The sequence below is a fragment of the Carettochelys insculpta genome, chromosome 1 (genome assembly GCF_033958435.1).
Source record: "Carettochelys insculpta isolate YL-2023 chromosome 1, ASM3395843v1, whole genome shotgun sequence".
NCBI classification, from domain to species: Eukaryota; Metazoa; Chordata; order Testudines; family Carettochelyidae; genus Carettochelys; species Carettochelys insculpta.
The window spans coordinates 289830712-289855962 of record NC_134137.1 but is presented as its reverse complement, the minus strand read 5'-3'; the positions used below and the strand labels follow the sequence as shown (position 1 = coordinate 289855962).

Sequence of the window (25251 nt, the reverse complement as noted above, 5' to 3'; positions counted from 1 at the left end):
CAAGGCTTGCCTTATTAAGCAGAGTCAGTTGGGAAAAGAAGTAATTTCAGCTGGGTTGTTACTGCTCTCCTTACTTGGGAAGAATCGCATTCAGAATGTGCTTATCTTGCTGAAATGAGTTTGTAAAATGGTGCACCAAAAGGATGATTGTGGTATGAATTATACAAGATTCAATAGCCTGTCACCAATGCAAAATCTTGAACTCAATGACTGTTTCCTGTTACTTAGGGGCACATCCTAGAGACCATTACAGCTGAAGAGATAGAGAACAAGGGATTTTGTCTAGTCAAACTTGTAATTTTAATTACAGAAAGTGTTTCTGAGAAATCTAGAAGTTTTCACCTGTAAAGAGACATTTTGTTTCATATATTCTTTTCTTTCTAATTAGGGGGTAGTTATGATGAATTAGACATCAGAAAGTCTCTCAAGATTTTTCATGCACAGACCTAAAAATACCAGAACTCTTTTTCCTCTGGAACTTGAGATGCAGGAACCAAAATGCACTCCTGACAATACCTTTACTACAAGAACCTGTAACTGTATCAGTGAGGCATTTCAGCTGAACTGATTTGAGGGTATTTGTCCAAAGCAGCCATATCTTCCTGGGTGGAAAAAAGGCGGGCAAGTGAGAAATGCAAAGATATCTTGCTCAATCTTACATTCTTTTATGAAATATTAAGCTCATGCTGCCTTTGGTAGATGGGATTCAAGACAATTGAAACTGTCTAGCATAGTTGTCTGTGCTTCTAAACTCTGTATTTCACATGCATACTCTCTTATTTTGACCTTTCTGTTACTGTCTATTTCCCACAAGTAGAGTTGTTATGCCCTGCTCAGGGGGGAGAGGGACAATTTTTGTCTTACTGAATCGATTTAGTCTCTTTGAGAAGGGTTTACTGATCTGTCCACACTTATTTTTTTAAGAAGGGGAAGTAGTAAATCTAATCAGTTGAAAATAATGTGTTTTTTCCTGAGATTATTTGTTCAAGCAATTCATATGCAATAGCAGAACAGGACTCTTTTCTAAGGTATCACACACATGGTCCACTTATATACAGTTAGGAGATAAATTTGTGAAATATAACAATTTTCTGTGTAATTATGGAAGAACTCTTAGAAGATTGATAGCGAGCAAGTCTTGTAGTCACCCAGTTCACCTAGATGTAGAATTTTAATTACTTGTAGGGTTGGGTCTCCACTGATCTGGATGGAGGTAGAGCTCCAATTTGTGTTGCCCTGCCTAAAGAAGAGAAATGCACAAACCATTAAAAATTGGACATTGTGGTGGATATCAACTATAAATGAGATCCTAGTGTAATGCTGTTGCCAGCGAGGCTAATGTAGTCCTTAGGGGTTTTCAAATAGGTAAGGAGGTAGAAGTTATATTACCCATGCAGTTGACACTAGTTTGACAGTGGCTGGAAAAATGTGTTTAGTTCTGGTGTTAACAATTCAAGGATTATGATGGATTTAAGTGCTCATTTGGACACAAAGGAAAATTTTCCACTTTGTCTTTACCTTTTAAGCCTTTCTAACATTTCTATAAACAGTAAGTAACTTGCTCATGTGTTGTCTAAGGGAAGTTAACCAATGAGAATCAGAAACCTGGCTGTGGATTTAGGAAGGGACCAAAGTAGGAAGGTACATAAATCCTGCTAGTTTTGGCCTGTGACCATCTTTAGAATAGCTTCCTCAGTGACAGATTTCAGTCTGAGCCCATGTCAAAATCAGTACAGCTGTTAAAAGACACAGATTAAGTTATTCTGCCTTTGTGCACACACTAGTCTCCCTTTCATGTGTAAAAGTAACTTACATTTTGTTTGTAAGCTTAAGTAACCAAAGCTTTTTTTCCCATTTAGAAACAGTTTAAAGGAGATATTTTTACTTATTTGTAAATCATTGCATTCCAAAAATCTTTCTGTAGAATTAACCAATAATAATAGTTGAACTGATATGAACAGAAGTACATGTAGTTAATGCCTGCTGTAGTAGATGTACATATTAATCTGTTTTGAATCAGACCGTTAACAAGTGTGTAAGACTTGAAAACTGTTCTGCTGGACCTGTAAAAGTAGCTTAAATTTGTTTTGTCTAAAGAACAAGTGGACATTTGAATGTACTTTATGATATTTTCAAGTAGGTACACAAACGTCAGTGGTGATCAGATATTGGGTCTCACAAAAGATCTGTAGGTTTGTCACATGTTTAAGTAAAATTTCTGTACGGAGTAGCTGTAGCTTAATAATCCACATTTTTGGTTGCAGCTAATTAATGGAAATACAGGCCATACTGAGTATCTGACTGAAGCCCAGGAATCTCTTATTTGCTGCTGTTGCCTCAGTGAAGATCTTCAATATGCAGCATTTGGAGAGGAGAATGGCACAGTAAAGGTACTGTACCCTGATTTTGGGGCAGAACTGACTAACTCCCCTAGTGTTCCTAATTATTTTTGACCGTTAGCTTCCTTTAATAAAAAGGTATGTTTCTATAATTTTTAAAAAAGAGAGAGGATAAGTCATTGAGGTCTTGCTTTTTGAAGACACAGTATGTTAGATCCTTAAAAGTTAAAAGAAATGGTATTTTAATGCTGTTTTATGGAAAATCTACCACTCTCTACCCAACAATGAATATATCAACCTATGTCTCTCCCTGTCATGGGGGTTAACTGTGAGATCCTCTTTAGGGAAGGAGAACTGAGAGGTAATCTGCAAGGAGTTTCCTCAGAATTGTGTCATTGGGGTTTTCTGCCCTTCTAGCAAAAGAAGCAAGATCACAGACCTCCAGTATCTGCGTGGATATAGGGCTCTACTTGACAACCTGTGTCTCTGTGCAGCCTACATGGTCACCATTATCTGTTCTCTGCTCCCTCTCACAACAGCTACAGTGGTTTCCAGAATATGGAGACCACAGTTCAGCAAGGATACTGCTTGGAATTTAATAGATCCTCTTGTCCTGGGTAGATTCCTGATATGACTGGAGGTACTATGAAAAGGGAGAATAATGTGTTCCCTTACTGATATTCACTTTTGGGACTAACACGTGTATTATCCAGTTTGTAAATGTTGGAACTGTCTTGCCATATATCTCCAAACTTTTGTCTGCTTACATAAAAAGAGTAAGTGTTTTATATTTGTTGGTCACTTGACTCATTTCACATCTGTGAGTACAGAAACAAGTACTTAAAAATTTTGAAAACCTACACTTACGTGTTAATTTGTTCTCCTCTGCCATTAACAGCTTTAGAGGCCTGCTTGCTTTGTTGCAGTGATGTTAAAATAAAACATGACATCCATGAGGTGTTGCGAAATTGTATAGTCAATAGTTTGACATTTAGGTTAGAGTAAACCGCAGTTTAATGGACTAATAGGTCAGGAGGGGTGTCATTTATTCCTGAACGTCTGTTAAATACGACGGTTTACTGTCCCGGCCCGTCCCCCCCCCCGGCCTGCCAAGCTTCCCCATCCCCAGCCACCCCCACCCCCCAACAACAACAACAAGAAGGCTGGTGACTCACCACAGCCACCACCACTGGAGCTGGAACCCCTGCTGCTGGAGGAGCCACTGAGCCTGCCTCACAGCTGGGACCCTGCAGCACAGCTGGAGCTGCCAGACCCACAGCTTGAGGGATCCTGACACGTGCAGCTGGCGCTGCTGTCTGCCCACATACACACTCCACCCAAGTGGGAAGAGCGTGTAGCTGCTCTGGCAGAAGAGGGGCAACCCCTCCAAGCCACAGCAGCGGCAAGCCCCTAAACATAATTTTGGGGGTGGGAGGAGATTTAGTATTTTATGAACCCCAGCAGACTTCAGGAACAGCAAGGAGGCTGGTGGACATCTGTTGTTCCTGAAGTCCGCTAAATTGAGGTCCATAAAATCGAGGGTTTACTGTACTTGGGCCCCAACATATTTCATAAAGGTCAGGTCTGCACATGTCCCTGAATTTTTTTTGGGAATAAGGGGCTGGCAACAGAGTGGGGGTTAGCCAGCAGAGGCACGTCCACATGGCTTGTTTACTACCGGCACCCCCCTCTGCCGACAGCAAAATCTCGTGCGGCTATGCTAATGGACCTCCATTTCCAATTTCTAGAACTGTCATTAGCATAGCACTGCTGGCAGCAGCACTGTGCTGAAGGGTTGTGTAGACATGGCCAAAGAGACCAGTGTGAGTTAGGTTTATTGATATAAGCCAATAATAATATAGCATAGAAAAAGGTTCTCTACATCTCCAGGAAGCCAATTTGTGTAGCAGTACAGTAACCTCAGCCAGAAAACGTGCTTCCTAAATTACACCCCCTAAAGCAATCTTTTTATATCCAGCATATTTATATGTGCAAGGTACTGTGTATGTCATTTAACCAATTAGATTTCTACCCTGCTTTTCTGGTACTATAGTGTACTCCTTCTCTCCTGGTTATGAATACCTGCCTTCCAGGTACCAGTGGAATGTCTAGGTCTCTACTAGAGTAGACCAATCATGTGTTTTATCCTTTTCCTTTGGGACATTTCAATATTGGTCTGCAAAGTAGCTTCCTTCATGCTGCCAGAATTAAGCAAATAGGGAAGCTGTCAAGACCAGGACAAATGAGTGCTTAAGCCAAAACTAATGTGAGTGAATGAAAGGGATATGAAATACTTATGAGTGAGCAAGGTTATATAAGCTGTGAAAGGCGTAGAGCAGGGGTCTGCAACCTGCGGCTCCAGAGCATGCAGCTCTTTAAAGACTTCTTTGTGGCTTCCAATGCTAAAATTGCAAATTTAAAAAATTTTAAAAAATATATATAAAAACCCCTCCTGATTATTTTCAATAAACTGTGAATGTCTAAAAACCCCAAAACAGACAACTCATATCTAAATAGAAAATATGTGATCTCAAAACTTTGGATAACTTCCCCTAGTGTCCTCCATAGAGAAAGAGATGGGTCAAGAGTGAAAGTCAGAAAGATAGTGGGTCTAACACACACGTAAAGTGTGAGAAAACAGACTACGTAAAAGGGTGTGAATGTCTTGCAGTAAATATGTATCACGTTACAAATCAGTGTGTGTGTACTGTTCTGTGTGTGGGTTACAAAATATGTGGTTAGATGTTATTTATTCAGGACCCTCTCCTATTCACATTCATTGCAGCCCTTGAATTATTGAGTTTTTTACCAAATTGGAGAAAACGGCTCTTCTTGGTATTTTGTTTTGCCACCCACTGGCGTGGACCACTTAAGCACAAAAAAAGCACATTTGGGCTACGTCTACACGTGAAGCCTACATCGAAATAGCTTATTTCAATGAGTAACGTCTACACGTCCTCCAGGGCTCGCAACGTCGATGTTCAACTTCGACGTTGTGCAGCACCACATCGAAATAGGCGCTGCGAGGGAACGTCTACACGCCAGAGTAGCACACATCGAAATAAGGGTGCCAGGCACAGCTGCAGACAGGGTCACAGGGCGGACTCAACAGCAAGCCGCTCCCTTAAAGGGCCCCTCCCAGACACAGTTGCACTAAACAACACAAGATCCACAGAGCCGACAACTGGTTGCAGACCCTGTGCCTGCAGCATGGATCCCCAGCTGCCGCAGCAGCAGCCAGAAGCCCTGGGCTAAGGGCTGCTGCCCACGGTGACCATAGAGCCCTGCAGGGGCTGGAGAGAGAGCGTCTCTCAACCCCTCAGCTGATGGCCGCCATGGCAGACCCCACTATTTCGAAATTGCGGGACGCGCAACGACTACACGGTCCCTACTTCGACGTTCAACGTCGAAGTAGGGTGCTATTCCTATCCCCTCGTGGGGTTAGCGACTTCGACGTCTCGCCGCCTAACGTCGAAGTTAACTTCGAAATAGCGCCCAACGCGTGTAGCCGTGACGGGCGCTATTTCGAAGTTAGTGGCGCTACTTCGAAGTAGCGTGCACGTGTAGACACGGCTATAGTCACTCTTCCCAAAGATCAAGCTAATGTATGGATTTTTTTTCTCACCTGCTGGTTTAGATTTAGATTTATATAGATTTAAATTTTATATAATACTGTAGAGTATTCCATTATTTTAACTTCAGATATTTTGTGTTCATGTGTTTCTCTTAGTTTATTGTATTAATGACAATGTATTTATTAAATGATCTCTCTGATTTTCATTATGAAGGTACTGAAATTGTCAAATAGGAAAGTTTTCAGATTCAGGAATGGACATGAGAAATCTGTACAACGTTGCCAGTTTACATCTAATGGACACAGCCTTATTTCAAGCTCTGATGATTCAACTATACAGGTGTGGAAAATGTACATTGGGAGCATTCAAAGCTAAAAAAATAGGGTTACAGTGCAGATAATGCAGACTCCCACAAACTCCATCCATTTTCCCTATTGACCATTTTTAGTCTCATGGTCCGTTTGGATGGATTACCATCACAATAGAGCAATGTGGATTGGCAAGGAGAAGTCTTTTTAGCAAGGTCAGGTCTTTCATTTACCTCTCCTATCCCCGCCATTGAAACTTGCGTCTTTCCACTGGTATAATTTGCAAACTCTATACATTTGTTTCCATAGAAGCATAAAGGATTTGCCTGATTTATGAATTAGGGTGTAAACAAGATCAATAGTTCAGATTTATAAAGTCAAATTGTTAACCACCAGAAGTGTGTTTTTCTTTTGCAAATAAATCTCTGCTCTCTAGATATCCATTGATATCAAAGATTCAGTTCTGAATGCAATAAAGAAGGTTCTGACTTGACATAGTGCACAACCAGTGAGTGTTTCATTTTTAAAGAACTGTAGTAGATGAGGGCAGCAGATTGCTTCTTTTATGTAATTATGCATGCTTACCTATTGAACAGAAACAATAAGAACCAAGTCAGAATAAAGGAGCGCTTCCTTGATAGACTAGATTTTACAAGAAATTTGGTCTTAAGGTACTGGGGATAGCCATTTAGAACTTTTCTAGGTTGTATTCACATAATGGTGAATTACACCTTTTTGGTACAATTTATCTGAGTAGGGTCATAGTTGCAAAAAAAGAAGAGTTTTTGAAATAGGACAGTTCAGCCATTTAGTAATTTAAGAATTTTGGGACATGATCCAAAATACATTGGAGCCAGTAAAAAGACACCTTGACTTCTTAAAGCTCATGGTCAGGCCCTCGATTCTGCCGATATGGTAGCTAACTTACATCTGTGAAGATGCACACTTGCACGCTAGGACTGAGCTGCATTTATGGTTTTGCACACACCTGTGGTGGTAAGCGTTATTGAGCAAAGAGCATTTTTATTAATTCCTCTATTTAACCGGTCTGATAAGTTGTTTTTTGATCTTAGATTCCCTATAGTGGCTAAGTTAGCCCTGGATTTTTAACCACATATTTTCCTTGGCTATTGGCTAACCTTTTTTTCTTTAGTGCGGAAAGTTTCTTCATAGAATACTACTAGGACTGTAAGGGACCTCGAGAGGCCATCGAGTCCAGCCCCTGCCCTCATGGCAGGACCAACTACTGTCTAAACCATCCCTGACAGACATCTATCTAACCTGTTCTTAAATATCTCCAGTGATGGAGATTCCACAACCTCCCTTGGCAAATTTATTCCACTGTTTGACCATCCTTACAGTTAGGAACTTTTTCCTAATGTGCAACCTAAACCTCCCTTGCTGCAGAGTTTAAGTCCATTGCCTCTTGTTCTGTCCTCAGAGGCCAAGAAGAACAAGTTTTCTCCCTTCTCCTTGTGACACCCTTTTAGATACTTGAAAATTGCAATCATGTCCCCCCTCAATCTTCTCTTTTCCAAACTAAACAAGCCCAGTTCTTTCAGCCTTACTTCACAGGTCAAGTTCATAGGTATTAAATGGCTCAAGAAGATTTGTTTTAATTTATTTTAATTTCTGTAAGTGAAATATTTTTTGAAATGTATAGTTTTTCAATTTAATTTAATCAGTTTGTGCATTAAACAAACTGCTAAACAAAATTACATTGTTACTCAAATTCCAACTCTTTAACTGTAAAATAATGCTGAGTTAAATCGTGAAAAGTTATCGGTTGACATAATCAAATTTGTAAGCTCCAAATCTGAATTTTCAGGGGAAGTTTTCAAACTTATTCACAGCGGCTAGTTACTGAAAATCACATTATACAGATTTTATTGGGAAGGCTTTTTCAGAATTTTCTGAAGAGTTAATTTTATCAGCTGTCCATTATGATGTGCTTTTGTGACTGGCTCACATGAGTGCTTACACAAGGTGGCTGTGTCTACACTAGCCAAAAACTTAGAAATTGCCGTGCAAATGGCCATTTCAAAGTTTACTAATGAAGTACTGAAATACATATTCAGCTCCTCATTAGCATGCAGGCAGCCACGGCACTTCGAAATTGACGCAGCTCGCCGCCGCATGGTTCGTCCAGACGGGGCTCCTTTTCGAAAGGACCCCAGCTACTTCGAAGTCCCCTTATTCCTATGAGCAGATGGGAATAAGGGGACTTCAAAGTAGCCGGGGTCCTTTCGAAAAGGAGCCCCGTCTGGACGAACCATGCGGCGGCGAGCTGCGTCAATTTCGAAGTGCCGCGGCTGCCCGCATGCTAATGAAGTGCTGAATATGTATTTCAGCGCTTCATTAGTAAACTTCGAAATGGCCATTTGCATGGCCATTACGAAGTTTTTGGCTAGTGTAGACGTAGGCAGTGTGTTGCAAGAGAGCTAGGTACCTTCAACAACTTCTATGGCCTGGAAGACAATAGAAGTTCTTCTTCGAGTGGTCCCAGTGGGTGCTCCACAATAGGTGTCGGGCTCGCCCAGCGCTGCAGATCAGAAATCTTCCAGCAGTTTCTCCTGGATCGCGCATGCGCCGGTGCGCGCTGCTCCCCTGCGTGCCCCCGGCCACGTGTGCGATCCGGTCCCCGCCAGTTCCTTCTCAGCCGCCATCGGCTGCAGACGGAATCCCCTCAGGCTAAGGCCAGAGTCAGATTAGATAGTAGTTTTCTACGTGTAATTTCTTGGTTTTTTCGGTTTAAAAAAAAAAAAGAGAGAGAGAAAGCAAAGACAAAGAATATCAGCCAAAAAAAAAGGAAAAGAGGAGCGGAGAAGAGAAGAGCGGAGGTGAAGGCCATTTAGGCCGCCTGCTGCCCCGCAGGCTGGTGATCGCTATTTGGGGTGAAAAGGCACGGATTAAGTGCTAACTACCCTATTAACAGTAAAGGACTCACTGCGATGGCCTCTTCAGGTTTTAAAAAGTGAGAGTCATGCCGCAAAACTATGCTGGCCTCCGATGGGCATGGCAAATGCATCTGCTGCCTGGGGGAATCACACGTTACCCAGAAGTGTTCTCACTGTGCTAAGCTCACAGCCAGGGCCAGGAAAGACAGAGAGATGAGGCTTAAAATGCTCTTATTCGATAAGGCTCTCCAGCCGGACTTGCCGGAGAAGCCTCACCCAGAAGGGCCCTCTGGGTTGCATAAAAGGAAGGCAGCTTCTCTGACCCCCTCACTGCAGAAACGGAGGAAACTCTCCCTGGCTCGATCCTTGCCGGCGGGTTCAGCGAGCAGGACAAGCGGCGCACACAGCCCCCAGCCGCATACTCAGATAAGTGGCAGCGCGGCAGTGCACGTGGCAGAGGCTGAGCCTCCGGTTACACAACAGCTGGCATGCGTGGCGCCCAGAGCATGAGCGAGGCAAGCGCCGGACTCGGCAGCACCGCCGCAGGCGGCACCGGCCCCCACAGCACCAACGTTGCAGGGGCAGCAGGCACGGAGCCTGCAGGTGCCGGAGGAAGCTACCCACGCGGCACCGCAGCTGATTGTGCCGAGAGCGGGGCCGACAGCAGGGCCGAGATCCCCGGCACGGGAGAGGGCGGTGCCGGCCCCGCAAGGGAGGGGCAAGGCAAAATCAAAAACCCAGCACCGCAGCCCATCTCCAGACAGGGCTGTGCTTCTGTTAGCACCAAGCCCTCCCCTTGTGATACACACGCCGCACCGAAGTCCTGTGTCTCCACCGGTCTATCCAGAACCTCCTTCTCCGTTCCTCCAACCAATGTCACCATGGCTTGGGCCACCTTCACCATTTCTGGGAGCGGATTCCCTGGAGTACTGTCACAAGCCAGTATCACCTCTGTCTGTGACGTCACAGAGGTCTCACTCTCCCAGACATCGGGGGTACACACCCCATGAGTGGTCTAGGTCTCCATCCACGGACCCTTGCCCATGCTGCTATGGTCGTCCTTATCATGCTGGACACAGGCACTGCAGGTCTGCACCCAGGGGCAGGTCCCCCCCTAGCCGCTCAATAGCCCCGTGGACGCTCTCAATCGGGGACGGAAACACAGTTGTCTCAAGGGGAGTTAGTTTTAGAAGCCCGAGACTTTCCTTCACAATCCTCCAGGGAGCAAGTGTATCATCGACTGCAGGAGCCCAAGGGTCCGAGGGAGGTTTACCCCAGTGGTTCCTCCTCATCCTCCACAGATGAGGCTATGGCCCCCGGGGATGTCTCCCCGCCGGTTGACCTTAAACAATTTCAGGAGCTATTTAAAAGGGTAGCTTTCACGCAAGACATTCAAATGGCAGAGGTGCAGGAGAAACATCACAAACTCCTGAAAAATTTGAGAACCCGGGCATCGTCCAAAATTGCTGTTCCGCTGGATGAAGCCATTATGGAGTCAGCCACTACCCTATGGCAGACTCCGGCCTCTATTCCGCCTACGAACAAGAGAGCAGATAAGAAGTACTTCGTCCCAGCAAAGGGCATGGAGTTCCTCTTCAGTCACCCACAACCCAATTCTTTGGTGGTCAGATCGTCCCAGCAGAGGTCAAAGGCTTCTCAGTACAAATCGGGGGGATCGGACAAAGATGCTAAGAAAGTAGAGCTGTTTGGCAGGAAGGTATATTCCTCTTTTACCCTGCTATTGAGAGTGGCAAATTATGGGGCACACCTAGCAAACCATAATTTTGATAATTACTCCAGGCTTACTCCCCTCATGGATTCACTTCCGGAAGACAAAAAGCTGGTGTTAAAGGCAATTGTTCAAGAGGGCTATGCAGCATCGCGGGCGGGAGTCCAGATTGCCCTGGACATGGCGGATACGGCGGTACGTTCAATGGCTACAGCAGTGATCATGCGTAGAGAATCCTGGCTCCAGATGTCTGGTATCCCTAGGGACCTACAGGCGAAGATCGTGGACCTTCCCTTTGATACACAAAAGCTGTTTGCAGACTCAACCGACTCGGTCCTCCACTCCAGTAAGGACTCGAGAGCTACACGTAGAACCTTGGGCATTTATACTCCCCCATACAGGAAGAAAAAATTTTATCCTCAGCAAAGACGCTACGCTTACCAACCACAGCGTGCTCAATATCAACGGGGCTACGACCAAGGGCGCCATCAACAGCAGCAACAGTACAGAACTCCCAGGCGACGTTCTCAACAAAGCTGTACGCCCTCAGGACAGGCCCAAAGGCAACGAGTTTGACGGGTATGTCGGGGGCCGCACGATCAATACCATCGCTCAATGCCACTCTCATCTCATGTTCCATCATCGCCTCAGACTGTTCCACTCCCAATGGCAGAAGATCACCACAGACAAATGGGTGCTGGAGATCATAGCCATGGGTTACGCAATCCCGTTCCAGTCGCTCCCACCAACGAAGCCTCCCCCCAGGCCTCACCTCCGGGATGCTGCCCACGAGGCGAGGCTCAAGCAGGAGGTGGATCACCTTATGTTCATAGGGGCGGTGGAAAGAGTGCTGGAAGAATTCCAGGGGAAAGGTTTTTATTCATGCTACTTCCTAACAGAGAAGAAAACAGGAGGTTGGAGGCCCATCTTGGATCTTCGGGGCCTCAACCGTTACTTGCGCAAGCAACATTTTCAGATGATCACAGTTGCCTCTATACTCACGGCACTGGACGATGGAGACTGGTTTGCAGCCCTCGACTTACAAGATGCTTACTTTCATATAACAATCCACCCGGCACACAGACACTTCCTCCACTTTACGGTCGGCAAGGAGCACTTCCAGCACAGGGTTCTTCCGTTTGGCCTCTCCTTGGCCCCCAGAGTCTTTACCAAAACCCTGGCAGTGGTGTCAGCCTACCTGCACAGACAGGGGGTGTTTATTTTCCCATATCTGGACAACTGCCTGCTGAAAGGGGCCTCGAAGGCAGAGGTCTTACGCATGATATGCGTCACAGCAGACACGTTTTCTTCGCTGGGCCTAGTTATCAACCTCACAAAGTCAAAGACTGAACCCACACAAGATATAGAGTTCATAGGGGCACGCATAAACTCTATCACAGCCAGGGTGTACCTACCTGACGCCCGCTTCTGCGCCATCAGTCCACTGGTGCAAGTCATCACATACAGCCCCACGGTGCCGTCTTAACGTGCTTACAGCTGCTGGGTCACATGGCGGCAGCGACGTTTGTGGTACAGAATGCCAGGTTACACATGCGAAGCCTGCAGCATTGGCTAGCGAGCGTTTACAAACCGGCATCCCACACTATCCACAGGGTGGTGTCGCCCACGACAGAGGTGCGCAGATCCCTGGCGTGGTGGGAAAACCCCAAGAATCTGCTAGTGGGGGTGCCCTTTCACCAACCACAAATTTCTATTTTTCTTACTGCCGATGCCTCCCACATAGGATGGGGAGCGTACATCGGCGACAACGTGACGCAAGGGCTATGGTCACCTGCGGAACAGACACTGCACATAAACATACTGGAGCTCAGGGCAGTGTTCAATGCCTGCAAACATTTTCGAGATTACCTTCATGGCAAAGTAGTCGGGATCAATACCGACAATACCTCCACTATGTTTTACATCAATCAACAAGGAGGAGCACGATCCCGTCCCCTATGTGCGGAAGCAGTCGGATTGTGGAACTGGTGCATCGCCAACAACATAATGTTGAAAGCCTCATACTTGCCAGGCGCTCACAACGTGAAAGCAGATCAGCTGAGCAGGCGCTTTGCACTCACGCACGAATGGCAGATCCGCTCCGATCTTATATGGCGCATTTTTCATACATGGGGGTTTCCCCAGATCAATCTGTTCGCCACCCAGTACAACAAGAAGTGTCCCCAGTACTGCTCCAGGGCAGGAGTGGGGCAGGGGTCCCTGGGGGACGCATTCATGATTTCATGGAGGGGCCCCCTACTTTACGTGTTTCCCCCCACAGCACTTATCCACAAGGTCTTGCAGAAAGCCAGAAGGGAAAGAGCTCTCATGATACTCATAGTCCCAACTTGGGATCGGCAGCAATGGTTTCCCTTGCTTCTGCGCATGTTGGACCGCCCACCGCTCCCTCTACCGGTGGCGCCGGACTTACTCACGCAGGCTCAGGGGTCCATAGTGCACCCGCACCCTCAGGGTCTGTGCCTACAGGCATGGTTAATCCATGGCTCAGCTCCTTAGAGAGCACGTGTACGGCGGGAATACAAGTCCTGGAGTGTAGCCAAAGGACCTCCACCAGGAGGACTTACAAGCAAAAAGGGACTCGATTCACAGCCTGGTGTTCCGCCAAGCAGTTAGCTCCCCTTGACGTTCCTATACCTGTAATACTAGAATACTTACTGGACCTCAACAGAGGTGGGCTTTCTCTATCCTCGCTAAAGGTCCACCTCGCCGCTATATCAGCCTTTCAGCATACAGAGGAGGGGCCCATGGTATTCGCCCATCCTATCGTTACCAGGTTCTTGAAGGGGCTGGTAAACCTGTACCCCCCTCAGCAACTGCTTCCACCATTGTGGAATTTGGACTTGGTGCTCAGCACACTAGCGGGTCCACCTTTTGAACCATTAGCCACAGTTCCCCTACGTCTCCTTACGATAAAAACAATCTTCCTCCTTGCAATTACGTCAGCCCGCAGGGTGAGTGAGCTCGCAGCAGTGATGGCAACACCACCCAGCACAGTATTCTCAAAGGAGGCAGTAACCTTAAGGCTGCACCCAGCCTTTGTTCCAAAAGTTTCTTTGGAGTTCCATCTTAACGAACCAATAGTTTTACCCTCGTTTTACCCGAAGCCTCACAGCTCCAGCAAGGAGGCACGCCTACATCTCCTGGACGTGAGGAGGGCATTGGCCTTCTACATAGACAGAACTAAGTCCTTCTGGAAAACGGACAGGCTTCTAGTCTCTCTCACTCCCAGGTCAAAAGGAGGAGGTCTCTCTTCACAGAGAATCTCAAAGCACATTGTGTCCTGTATAAAAATGTGCTATAAGCTTCAAAAGACTCCTTTGCTGGCCCCGCCCAGGGCTCACTCCACGAGGGTGGTGGCGGCGTCAACAGCCTTCTTCAAGGGCATCGCGTTAAAAGACATCTGTAGAGCGGTGACCTGGTCATCCTACGACACCTTCGGCAAGCATTATGCCCTGCATCGGGTATTCGAAGAGGATACCCGTCTGTCGACAGTAGTCCTCTCGGGGGCAAGCTGCACATAAACCGATTACCCACCTCCTTACTTGGGTTACTGCTGGGTAGTCACCTATTGTGGAGCACCCACGGGGACCACTCAAAGAAGAAAGAGAAGTTACTCACCTGTAGTAATGATGGTTCTTCGAGATGTGTCCCCGTGGGTGTTCCACTACCCACCCATCCTCCCAGCTTCGGATCTCTGTCTAGTGTTTTTCAGGAGCATTTGAGGCGGTTGGTCAAGGAACTGGCGGGGACAGGATCGCGCATGTGGCCGGGGGCGTGCAGGGGAGCGGCGCTCACCGGCGCATGCGCGATCCAGGAGAAACTGCTGGAAGATTTCCGATCTGCGGCGCCGGGCGAGCCCGACACCTATTGTGGAGCACCCACGGGGACACATCTCGAAGAACCATCGTTACTACAGGTGAGTAACTTCTCTTTTTCTGCTGATAAAAGTTAATCATTAAAATATATTTGTAAAGTGGAGAAAGAACGCATTGTTTGTTTTTTGAAAAGCTTGCAAATTCTGTGTTGATAAACAGGTATGGAATTGGCAGTCAGAAGAATGTATATTTTTAAAAGGTCACAAGGAAGCAGTGAAGAATTTTAGGCTTTTGGAAAATTCAAGACTTCTTTCATGGTCATTTGATGGAACAGTTAAGGTAAATGTCTTCGTATTGACTAATTGTAAAAGGTGTGTTGTGTTTTCAGTTTGTAGCAAAATACATTCAAGTAACCTATAAAATTGTATATTTAATTTGTAAAGGATTAAATTAAGGCCTTATTTTTGCTGAGATTTTTAACCGACTATTGGGAACTACACAATAAATATAGTGGTGTGCACCAGTTGCAAGCCCCTTTTGTAGATGTGGTGCATCCATTTAAAGTAAATTTTTTTCACACCAGAGTCGCTATATTGGATGCTAAAAATTCCAATATAAATGAGGCATAAGTAGAAACAGCTGCCCTATTCAAGAAATGCAAAGGTGTCAGTCAGTCCGGTAGGAAAATATGGCAATAAAATACTTCAGTATTTTGATTTATAAAGTTTTACTTTTTCTGCGATTAATGTAATATAGAATTAACCTGTGTAATTTATCACTAAAAGTGTAAGTTTCAAAACTTATAAAAGCTCAAATTTGCATTTTCATTTATTTCTGATCATTTATCTTACTATTTCTTATTATGCCCTTCCTATTTAGCATATCTGTAGAGTCACAAACATATTACATTTGGATATTCTTAATGTACTTAACTTCGTATATATTTTTGTATTAAAACTGTTTTATGGACATTGAATTATGATTGAAAGCAGCAGAAGTTGATAGTATAAATTAAATTTTAATATTTTATAGGTGTGGAATATCTGTACTGGAAAAATAGAACAAGATTTAGTTTGCCATGAAGATGCTGTTCTTTCATGTGCTGTTTCACATGATGCCACCAAATTTTCATCAACCTCTGCTGACAAAACTGCCAAGGTTAGTAAACATAATCCTGACAAATCTGCACAAGGCAGTGAGTATACCCTGGAACTTGTGCTAAAAACTAATTTCCTTAGGTAGCCGATAACCATTCTTAATACAAAAATAGGATATGTTGAAATAGTTAGAGGTATCACGTGATCATCTGTTAGTCTGTGTGCTCGCTTACAAGATTATAGTGTGGTCTGTTTTGGGATCTGTGTGCTGAGAGAAGCATCTGACTAGGCTGAGAGTTTACGGGTGTGGGAATCAAAGGGCAGCAAAGTCACTGGTAAAGTGCCTTGAGAAGAGGACAGAACTAACTCAGGAAGAATAATGCCAAATATTTTACACACAAAAAAAAGGCCTAATTAGCTGTCACCATTCAATCATGGCTAGTTCCCTGAAAACATCTGTTCAGTTTGCAGTGGCAGTTAGATAAAAAAGAAAGCATAATGCCCCTATGTAAATCTCTGTATGCTTGTACTTTGAATACTGTGTACCGTTCAAGTCACCCTCTTCTCAAACTTGGAATTAGAATGTGAAAAGGTGCACAAAATGGCAACAGAATTGATCAGGGTATCAGCTTCCATGTGAGGCGAAATTAAATATACTGGGACTGTTCATCTTAGGAAAGAGACACTGAATGTGAAAATATGGTAGAAGTTTATTTAAAAAAAAAAAAAAAAGTGGCATAGAGGCTGTGTCTACACTAGCCCAAAACTTCAAAATGGCCATGCAAATGGCCATTTCGAAGTTTACTAATGAAGCGCTGAAATACATATTCAGCGCCTCATTAGCATGCTGGCAGCCACGGCACTTCAAAATTGATGCGGCTCGCTGCCGCACAGCTCATCCAGCCAGGGCTCCTTTTCGAAAGGACCCCAGCAACTTAGAAATCCCCTTATTCCTAACAGCACATAGGAAGACCTCCCTCTATTTATCTTGGAGACAGCTAGAGAACATAAGAACATAAGAATGGCCATACTGGGTCAGACCAAAGGTCCATCGAGCCCAGCATCCCATCTGCCGACGGTGGCCAATGCCAGGTGCCCCAGAGAAGGAGAACAGAAGACAATGATCAAGTGATTTATCTCCTGCCATCCATCTCCTGCCCTTGTTCTGAAGGCTAGGGGCACCATACTTTATCCCTGGCTAATAGCCATTTATGGACCTAACCTGCAAAAATTTATCAAGCTCTTTTTTAAACCCTAATAGAGTCCTGGCCTTCACAGCCTCCTCGGGCAAGGAGTTCCACAGGTTGACTGTGCGCTGTGTGAAGAAAAATTTCCTTTTATTAGTTTTGAACCTACTACCCATCAATTTCATTTGGTGTCCCCTAGTTCTTGTATTATGGGAAAAGGTAAATAATTTTTCTATATTCACTTTCTCCACACCATTCATGATTTTATATACCTCTATCATATCGCCCCTCAATCGCCTTTTTTCCAAACTGAAAAGTCCCAGTCTCTCTAGCCTCTCCCCATATGGGACCCGTTCCAAGCCCCTAATCATCTTAGTCGCCCTTTTCTGAACCTTTTCTAATGCCAATATATCTTTTTTGAGGTGAGGAGACCACATCTGCACGCAGTACTCGAGATGTGGGCGTACCATAGTTTTATATAGGGGAAGTATGATATCTTTTGTCTTATTATCGATCCCTTTTTTAATAATTCCTAACATCCTATTTGCCTTACTAACTGCCGCTGCACACTGCGTGGATGTCTTCAGAGAACTATCCACTATAACTCCAAGATCCCTTTCCTGATCTGTCGTAGCTAAATTTGACCCCATCATGTAGTACGTGTAATTTGGGTTATTTTTTCCAACATGCATTACCTTACACTTACCCACATTAAATTTCATTTGCCATTTTGCTGCCCAATCACTCAGTTTGCTGAGATCTTTTTGTAGTTCTTCACAATCCCTTTTGCTTTTGACTGTCCTGAACAACTTGGTGTCATCTGCAAACTTTGCCACCTCACTGCTTACCTCATTTTCTAGATCATTGATGAACAAGTTGAACAGGATCGGTCCCAGGACTGACCCCTGGGGAACACCACTAGTTACCCTCCTCCATTGTGAAAATTTACCATTTATTCCCACCCTTTGTTTTCTGTCTTTTAACCAATTCCCAATCCATGAAAGGACCTTTCCTCCTATCCCATGACCACCTAATTTACATAAAAGCCTTTGGTGTGGGACCGTGTCAAAGGCTTTCTGGAAATCTAGGTATATTATGTCCACTGGGTGCCCCTTGTCCGCATGTTTATTAACCCCTTCAAAGAATTCTAATAGATTAGTTAGACACGACTTCCCTCTGCAGAAACCATTCTGAATCGCTCCGGCCAGCATTATGCTAATGAGGCGCTGCATACTCATGGACACAGATTCATTAGCATCTGCCAAAGTGTCTCATTAGTATCTCCCTTTCGAAAGGCAAGGGCTAAGTGTAGACATAACCTGAGTCTCCTTAAGGTACTTAGCCCTTGCTTGATGTTTTTGTGTAACAAAACTGTTCAGTGCTTTGGTATGAATGCTTTCTGTGTTGAGAACCCGTGCAAATGTTGAATTTCGTGAATACGGCAGCCTGGACAGAGGCCTTGGGAAGTGGCGGCTGCTGGCAGTCGCTGCCCGGTGCCCTGGGGAAGCAACAGCTGCCGGTGCTCCTGCCCGGTACCCCGGGGAAGCAACAGCTGCCGGTGCTCCTGCCCGGTGCCCTGGGGAAGCGACAGCTGCCAGTGCTCTGGCCCAGGGCCCCGGGGAAAGCGGCCACTGGGCTGCTCGCAAATAATTGAATTTGCAAACATTAACAAAACAAAGCAGCAGAAATGTAGCACTTTAAAGACTAACAAAATGATTTATTTGGTGATGAGCTTTTGTGGGACAGACCCATTTCTTCAGAACTGTTTGCGAATCTGGAAACCCTACTGTACAAATGTTTTACAAGACAAAATTTAAAAAATGTAACTAAATATTTAGGTATCTCTCACTCTTTCTAAACTGCTGTGCACTCAGCACATGATTCGATATCAATGAACGTTATGTTCCTCAAAATAGATTTATGAATCTGTTCATTTTTTATTTTGCCCTATGTATGTCCAGCTCATAAAAACATTCAGATGCTTATTGTGTACAAGTATGTGTTTTAGCCATTAAACTGTTTTGTCTGGTATTTGTGATTCAAGTACTTTTACAAAAATTGTGTTTCATCAGAATATTCAGTTCCTTTGGGAAATCAGTTCTGTTTTGCCCTAATTTTGTTTTTGGGGGAAAAAATAATACAGAAAAGCAAGTTCCAACATGTCATAATGTTTTGTTTTGTTTTTTTATATATTAAAATGGCTTTTTGGTAGAATTTTTAAACATTAACATTTAGTTTGTATATAATATATTGTCTAATGACTCAAAACCATTACTTTTCAAAATGTTCTGGTTTTGTTCCTGTTTAAAACAAAGCCACATTAAATCTTTAAAGAAATGGTATTTATTTGTCAAATAAGTTCTAATACTGTACAAAAATCTCAAAATATCATTTAAGATTCCTTCAAGTTGCAAAGAAAACTTAAACATCTTTCTTAGAAGACCTTCACCTTTGAGATTACTTTTTGTCAGCTGTCTGCTTCTATGTGTTCCATTGTATTATACCAGAAGCACACTCTGGAGTGAATTTTTTGATCTTATGAATCAATACAAAGATATTTGTATGAATTCCTTCTTCCTGAATAACACCATCTAACAGTGCAGGAGCTTAAAATGTTTAATTGAATGTGAGTGGCACATATTTGCTGGGTATTATTTGAGAAAGTGTGAAAAAAATTGATCTGAGATTAGCGTACTTTTGAAAATTTTTAAACCCTATGTTAACATGTTTTGATTAAATGAAATATAAAATGGTATAAATTTTCCATGCAGTACCACTTATCTTTACTTTTTTCTTAAACATTTAATCTTTAGATATGGAGCTTTGAAAGTTCATCTGTTCTTCATGAGCTTATTGGTCACAAAGGCTGCGTGCGGTGCTGTACTTTCTCATTCGATAACAACTTCTTGGCCACTGGAGATGACAATGGAGAAATAAGGGTATATATGGGAACACTGGAGTCAAAACTACTCTCAGGGTGCTTAGTCTAGTGTACTTGCCAGATATGAATTTGGATAATTATTCCTGCCCTGCAATGTCCCTTAACAACATAGGGAAATTAGATAGGCAGAATATAAACAGTAAATTCTTTACCATCAAGGTGGCTACATTTTTTGTAGGGTACAGTTGAGCTGAAAGTCATCTAGAAACTACAGGCTATGGAATTGTTTCAGAAATATATTTTTTGTAAACTTTAGAAGCAATAGAGGGTAATCTTTAGATACAAGAAAAGAACTTTCATCATAGATGTTCATGTGTACATCAAAGCTTGACTACCTATTGTTGCTCTTTTTTTTTTCCTTCATTGATGTTCCTTGTGCGGTCAGACTGTGGATTGCCCATTTTGAGGACTCATGGCTTACATGTATACTTATGAACTGATGGGAAAGGAGCCCCTTTAGAGGGGTTTCTGGTACGTTTCTTTATGTCCTACACACATGCACACACACAAACAGGCCATGGCTACACTAGCCCCATCCTTTTTGAAAGGACATGCTAATGAGCCACTTAGGCAGAAGCTAATAAGGCACTACTATGAATATGCAGTGTCTCATTAACATAATGATGGCCTTGTGTGTTTCCAAAGCACTGCTTTTAAAATGCACACCACCCACGTAGATGGGCCTTTCGAAAGGACCCCCTAATTTCAAAATCCCCTTCTTCCTATTTCGTTTTGGGAAGAAGGGGCTTTCGAAGTCCAGGGGGTCCTTTCAAAAGACCCTGTCTATACGAGTGGCGTGCGTTTCAAAGGTGGCACTTTCGAAAAGCGCACAGCTTCCGTTATGCTAATGAGGCACTGCATATTCATGGTCGTGCCTCATTAGCATCTGCCAAAGTGACTCACTACCATGCCCCCTCTGAAAGGCAGGGCTGGTGTAGCCACAGCCACATAAAAACTGTAACGTAAGATTTTTATATGCCCATTCCTCACTCCCTGGAAGACAGAAAATATATTTGTCCTGTTGGCTTTGTGGGTTTTTTGTGGTGATGTAAGTAATGTTGCTGTATAGATGGCTGGGATTCTTTACTAATTAGCCTCCCATGAGTCAATTGTGCATTTAATCTTGCACCTTTGTTGTGTATGGAAGGTTTAAGAGTTATTTTCTGAATCCTTCACTTTGCATCCAATTATGATGTTTGAAGTAAAGGTTAGATTTCTCTAAATCCTGTCATCCTTGCAGCAACACTTGTTTTTATTTAGTGCCATTAATTGGTTGTATATATTAAACCCTCCTTAGATTTGGGATGTTTCAAGAGGTGAAGTACTTCATATCTACTCACCTGTTACTGTAGATGGAGGAGAATCAACACATGGTGGCTGGGTAACAGACCTTTGCTTTTCTCCTGAAAGTAATATGCTTGTGTCATGTGGAGGATATCTCAAGGTAAGGCCCACGGCATAATGTTTAATTAAAGTACAGGATTGGAAGGTGACCCTCTGCATTTCCTGATCATATTCGCTCTTCTAGTTTTAAAACTGTTTCCTTCCCTTCCGCAGTCCCCCTTTCTCACAATCTCAGATTTGTTTTGGGGTTCGCATTTTTAATGCTTGGTTTCTGTAAAATCAATTATTTCGTTTGAGTTGAGTATAGCATTAGTGAGGCGCTTTCCTATATATCTTAATTTTTGGACCAGTCAACATCTATAAACAACTATATTTGCAGTGGCAGAATATTATAATTGATTGTTCAGTTATGTTATAAGTGCATTCTTGAGCTTTTCTAAATTTCTCTGATGTACCTATCATGGCAAAATGTCTTAGTAACAGAACTATTTAATAGACTAATCAATAGTTTCTTTTTTAGCGAAAAAGCAAATAAAAATAACCCTAGAAGACGTGACAAATCTTCAAATTACAAGAGCTACCATTAAAAGTAGAAACAGAGGGTATTAGCAAAATTGCCTTCATTCTAAGAACATTTGTTAGAAGGGGATAGTTATTAGCAGACACACTCAAATCTCCTCAATCTTGGGTGGTCAGTACCTCTGAAACATAAACGTCAGAAAGAATTTTGTTCACTGTACCTTGCAGGGGTGGGCCCTTCGTTTGTAAGATCTGAACTTTATATGGGGTTTTCCACTTTTCCTTCATAAATATGTAAACATTTAAACAGATTTGGTAATAGTATGTGGTCCTCGTCAATAACTAGGTCTCCTGTAGGGTATTGTAATACAAATACTAATAATATGGCACTGTACTTTAGAAGAGTACTGTAAAAATCTCTCAAAAGATGTACGTTATAGCAGGAATTTTGGTATTTGTCATTGGAGAAACTTCTAGTGGCTACATTTGTTTAGTCTATTAGAGATTTATAGCGCCTATCATGGTTAGAGTCACTGAGTCATGTCCAACTATCTTGTTTTTACACATTACTTCCAAAAACTTTAATATGAGTTCCAAAGTGTAGAAAATTACAGGTTACCATAGAACCATAGGGCTAGAAGTCACCTTGAAAAGTCAAGTTCAGCCCCCTGTGTCAGGGGCAAGTGAACTAATGTCCAGTTTGTTTTAAAAAGCTTCCCATGATGGGGGGACTTACTCCAAAACTTAAATGCGCTTATAGTTAAAGTTTTTCCTAATTTCTAATCTAAAATCTGCCCTTTTGCCATTACTACTTTGCCCTGCCTTGTATGGACATGGACAACACCTGATTACCACCCTCTCTATAATGGCCTTTAACATACTGGAAGGCATATATAAAATAATAAATGGAAGAAATCTGTTTACTCATATACAGTATCTCCTCTAAACTAATTAGCCTCTGTCTCTTCAATTATCTTCTCACCTGAAAGTGTCTCAGGCCTGTAACAGTTCTGACCCTCTTTAAAGCTATTGTTTTGTTTAATATTATTGATTCTTTCCTAAATGCAGACTAAAGGAAGAAAATTGGACTGGCATCTAGGCTCACCATATTAAACCCATTTTTATAAGTTATTTCATTCTGATTCTATTCCTGCTAATTTAAAATGTTTTGTCTTTTTATAGTGGTGGAATGTAACTACCGGAGAATCCTTACAAACATTCTACACAAATGGAACAAACCTCAAGTCACTATACGTGTCCCCTAATTTCAAAGTGTTTGTGACTATTGATAACCTTGGTATTCTTTATGTGCTACAGATGATGGGATAAATCATTGAGCACCACAGATGATAAAACTCTTGCAACTGATATATAGAGTTTTGAGTTGGAAACAAAATTCCACTAACTCTGTTTGACATTCATTAAACTGTGAAGTGTTTTTCAGCCTTGGATTCATTAAATGTTTGTGTAATATTCAAATGTTTGCTCATTTGCAAAAATTTACATAATATTGGTTTTGATCAGCATTATTGTTCTTAAATTTTGATTTGCATACTAAGTATGCACCTTGTTACACTGTTGGTAAATATAATGCTTTATTCAGAAAGGGTGAGCTGATTAGCAGAAGACATAATTAGGAGTATTATAAATGGAAATCATACTCTGTAAAAGTTTAGTGGCAATGTTTTCAGGCCTGGAATATCAGATGGTAAACACCAAAAATTGATATGTTACTATGCATGAGTGACATTGTTTTAATGAGTCTAGAATAGAAAGAATTAATGAATTTGTTAGAATTTCATTTCTTAGTACAAACTTTATACTAGTTTGCTAAAATATTTGTATTTTCCCAAAGGCTCAAGTAGTTCTCCCATTGGTACACCAGCACTGCTTCATACCACTGTGTAGAACCATCATGCTTTTCAGACAGATGGAGATGGGGTGCAGTATAAAAGGATAGGGAGTTGCCTTATATAGGAAAAGGATAATGGCTGCAGCTCTTTGAGATTGTGCCTAAAGGGTGTTAGTAATTGCATTGGAAGAGATTGGCCGTGTCTACACGTGCCCCAAACTTCGAAATGGCCACGCAAATGGCCATTTCGAAGTTTACTAATGAAGCGCTGAAATGCATATTCAGCACTTCATTAGCATGCGGGCGGCCGCGGCGCTTCGAAATTGACGCAGCTTGCCGCCACGCGTCTCATCGAGACGGGGCTCCTTTTCGAAAGGACCCCGCCTACTTCGAAGTCCCCTTATTCCCATGAGCTCATGGGAATAAGGGGACTTTGAAGTAGGCGGGGTCCTTTCGAAAAGGAGCCCCATCGGGACGAGACACGCGGCGGCGAGGCGCATCAATTTCGAAGCGCCGCGGCCGCCCGCATGCTAATGAAGCGCTGAATATGCATTTCAGTGCTTCATTAGTAAACTTCAAAATGGCCATTTGCATGGCCATTCCGAAGTTTGGGGCACGTGTAGACGTAGCCATTGTGTGTCATAGTCAGCTAAACTGGGAATAGAAATGAGTCAAATTGCTCTTGTTCAAACATACTTGTGACAGCAGTGTGGCTAAAATATAGAATTTTCCTTCTATTGAAGTTCAGTGTTCACTCCAGTTTGTGCCATGAAGATAATATTCTGTGCTATCCTTGTCAACTTTGTTTACAGGAAATCCTCTCTAGAGGAATCTTTTTTTTTAATCCCAAAATATGTGATTTTTTAACACATTTCTTGATCCAGTAAAAGATTAACTGTGTCTGAGATTTTGTACGCTACCTGCCTCTTTTCTTATCTTAGGTTTTTGTGACTACATTTGATTAGAAATAGGATATTGTTTAATTAAAGTAAGCCTTGTTCTTAGTAGGTTGATTCAGACTCTTATTATAGAAATCATTTATTACTGCCTGAGAAAGTTATCTTGCAATTTGTATGAGAACCCTTTTTCACTTAAGTATTTGGGTGTTTAACTTGTTAAAGTGTATGTATCAGTTCCCAATTTCAGTAATTTGTCATGCTGTATTTCAGACTGCATTTTAAAATATCAATATTTTTTCTATGACAGACCAACTTTCATTTCTTCAGCTACAGTCTTCTGCATCAAGACTGTATTAGAGCAATATTGAATACGGGTAACAATGAAGTGATGCAGTTAGACAAGTAAAGAGATAAGAATGTTGGGGCGGGGGGTTCTATTTTGAACATGTATTTGTAAAGTGTTAAAAAAACAATTCAGGATCTTGCAGCCTCATTTGGGAATAAATTTTGGTGCTCTTCAGTTTATACCTTACTAGCTGGTATGCCTGACTTGACTTGTGTCTTTAATGAAAGGTGTGGGGTTTTGTTTGTTTGTTTTTTGCTCCTGGGCCCACCTCGCCTGTCCCTGGGGTGAGGATGGGGAGGGAGGGTCAGGATGTGGATCCTGGTCCTCCATGCATGTCCTTGGAGAGGGTGGGGCAGTTTGTGGTGTGGCTCCCAGCCCTTCT

The 25251-nt window shown here is 42.9% G+C and overlaps 1 protein-coding gene across 1 annotated transcript in view; it reads left to right on the top strand.

Annotated features, from left to right (window-relative positions):
• The window catches only part of APAF1 (apoptotic peptidase activating factor 1), a 110056-nt gene extending 86182 nt beyond the window's left edge, over positions 1–23874 (top strand). Inside the window, exons 21-27 of the mRNA XM_075011402.1 lie at positions 2265–2390; positions 6128–6253; positions 14904–15023; positions 15717–15842; positions 19782–19907; positions 21207–21353; positions 22955–23874. Of these exons, the coding sequence (XP_074867503.1) occupies positions 2265–2390; positions 6128–6253; positions 14904–15023; positions 15717–15842; positions 19782–19907; positions 21207–21353; positions 22955–23101 (918 nt within the window). The 3' untranslated portion in view covers positions 23102–23874. The remainder of the gene's footprint in view (positions 1–2264; positions 2391–6127; positions 6254–14903; positions 15024–15716; positions 15843–19781; positions 19908–21206; positions 21354–22954) is intronic.
• The last annotated feature ends 1377 nt before the right edge of the window (positions 23875–25251 follow it).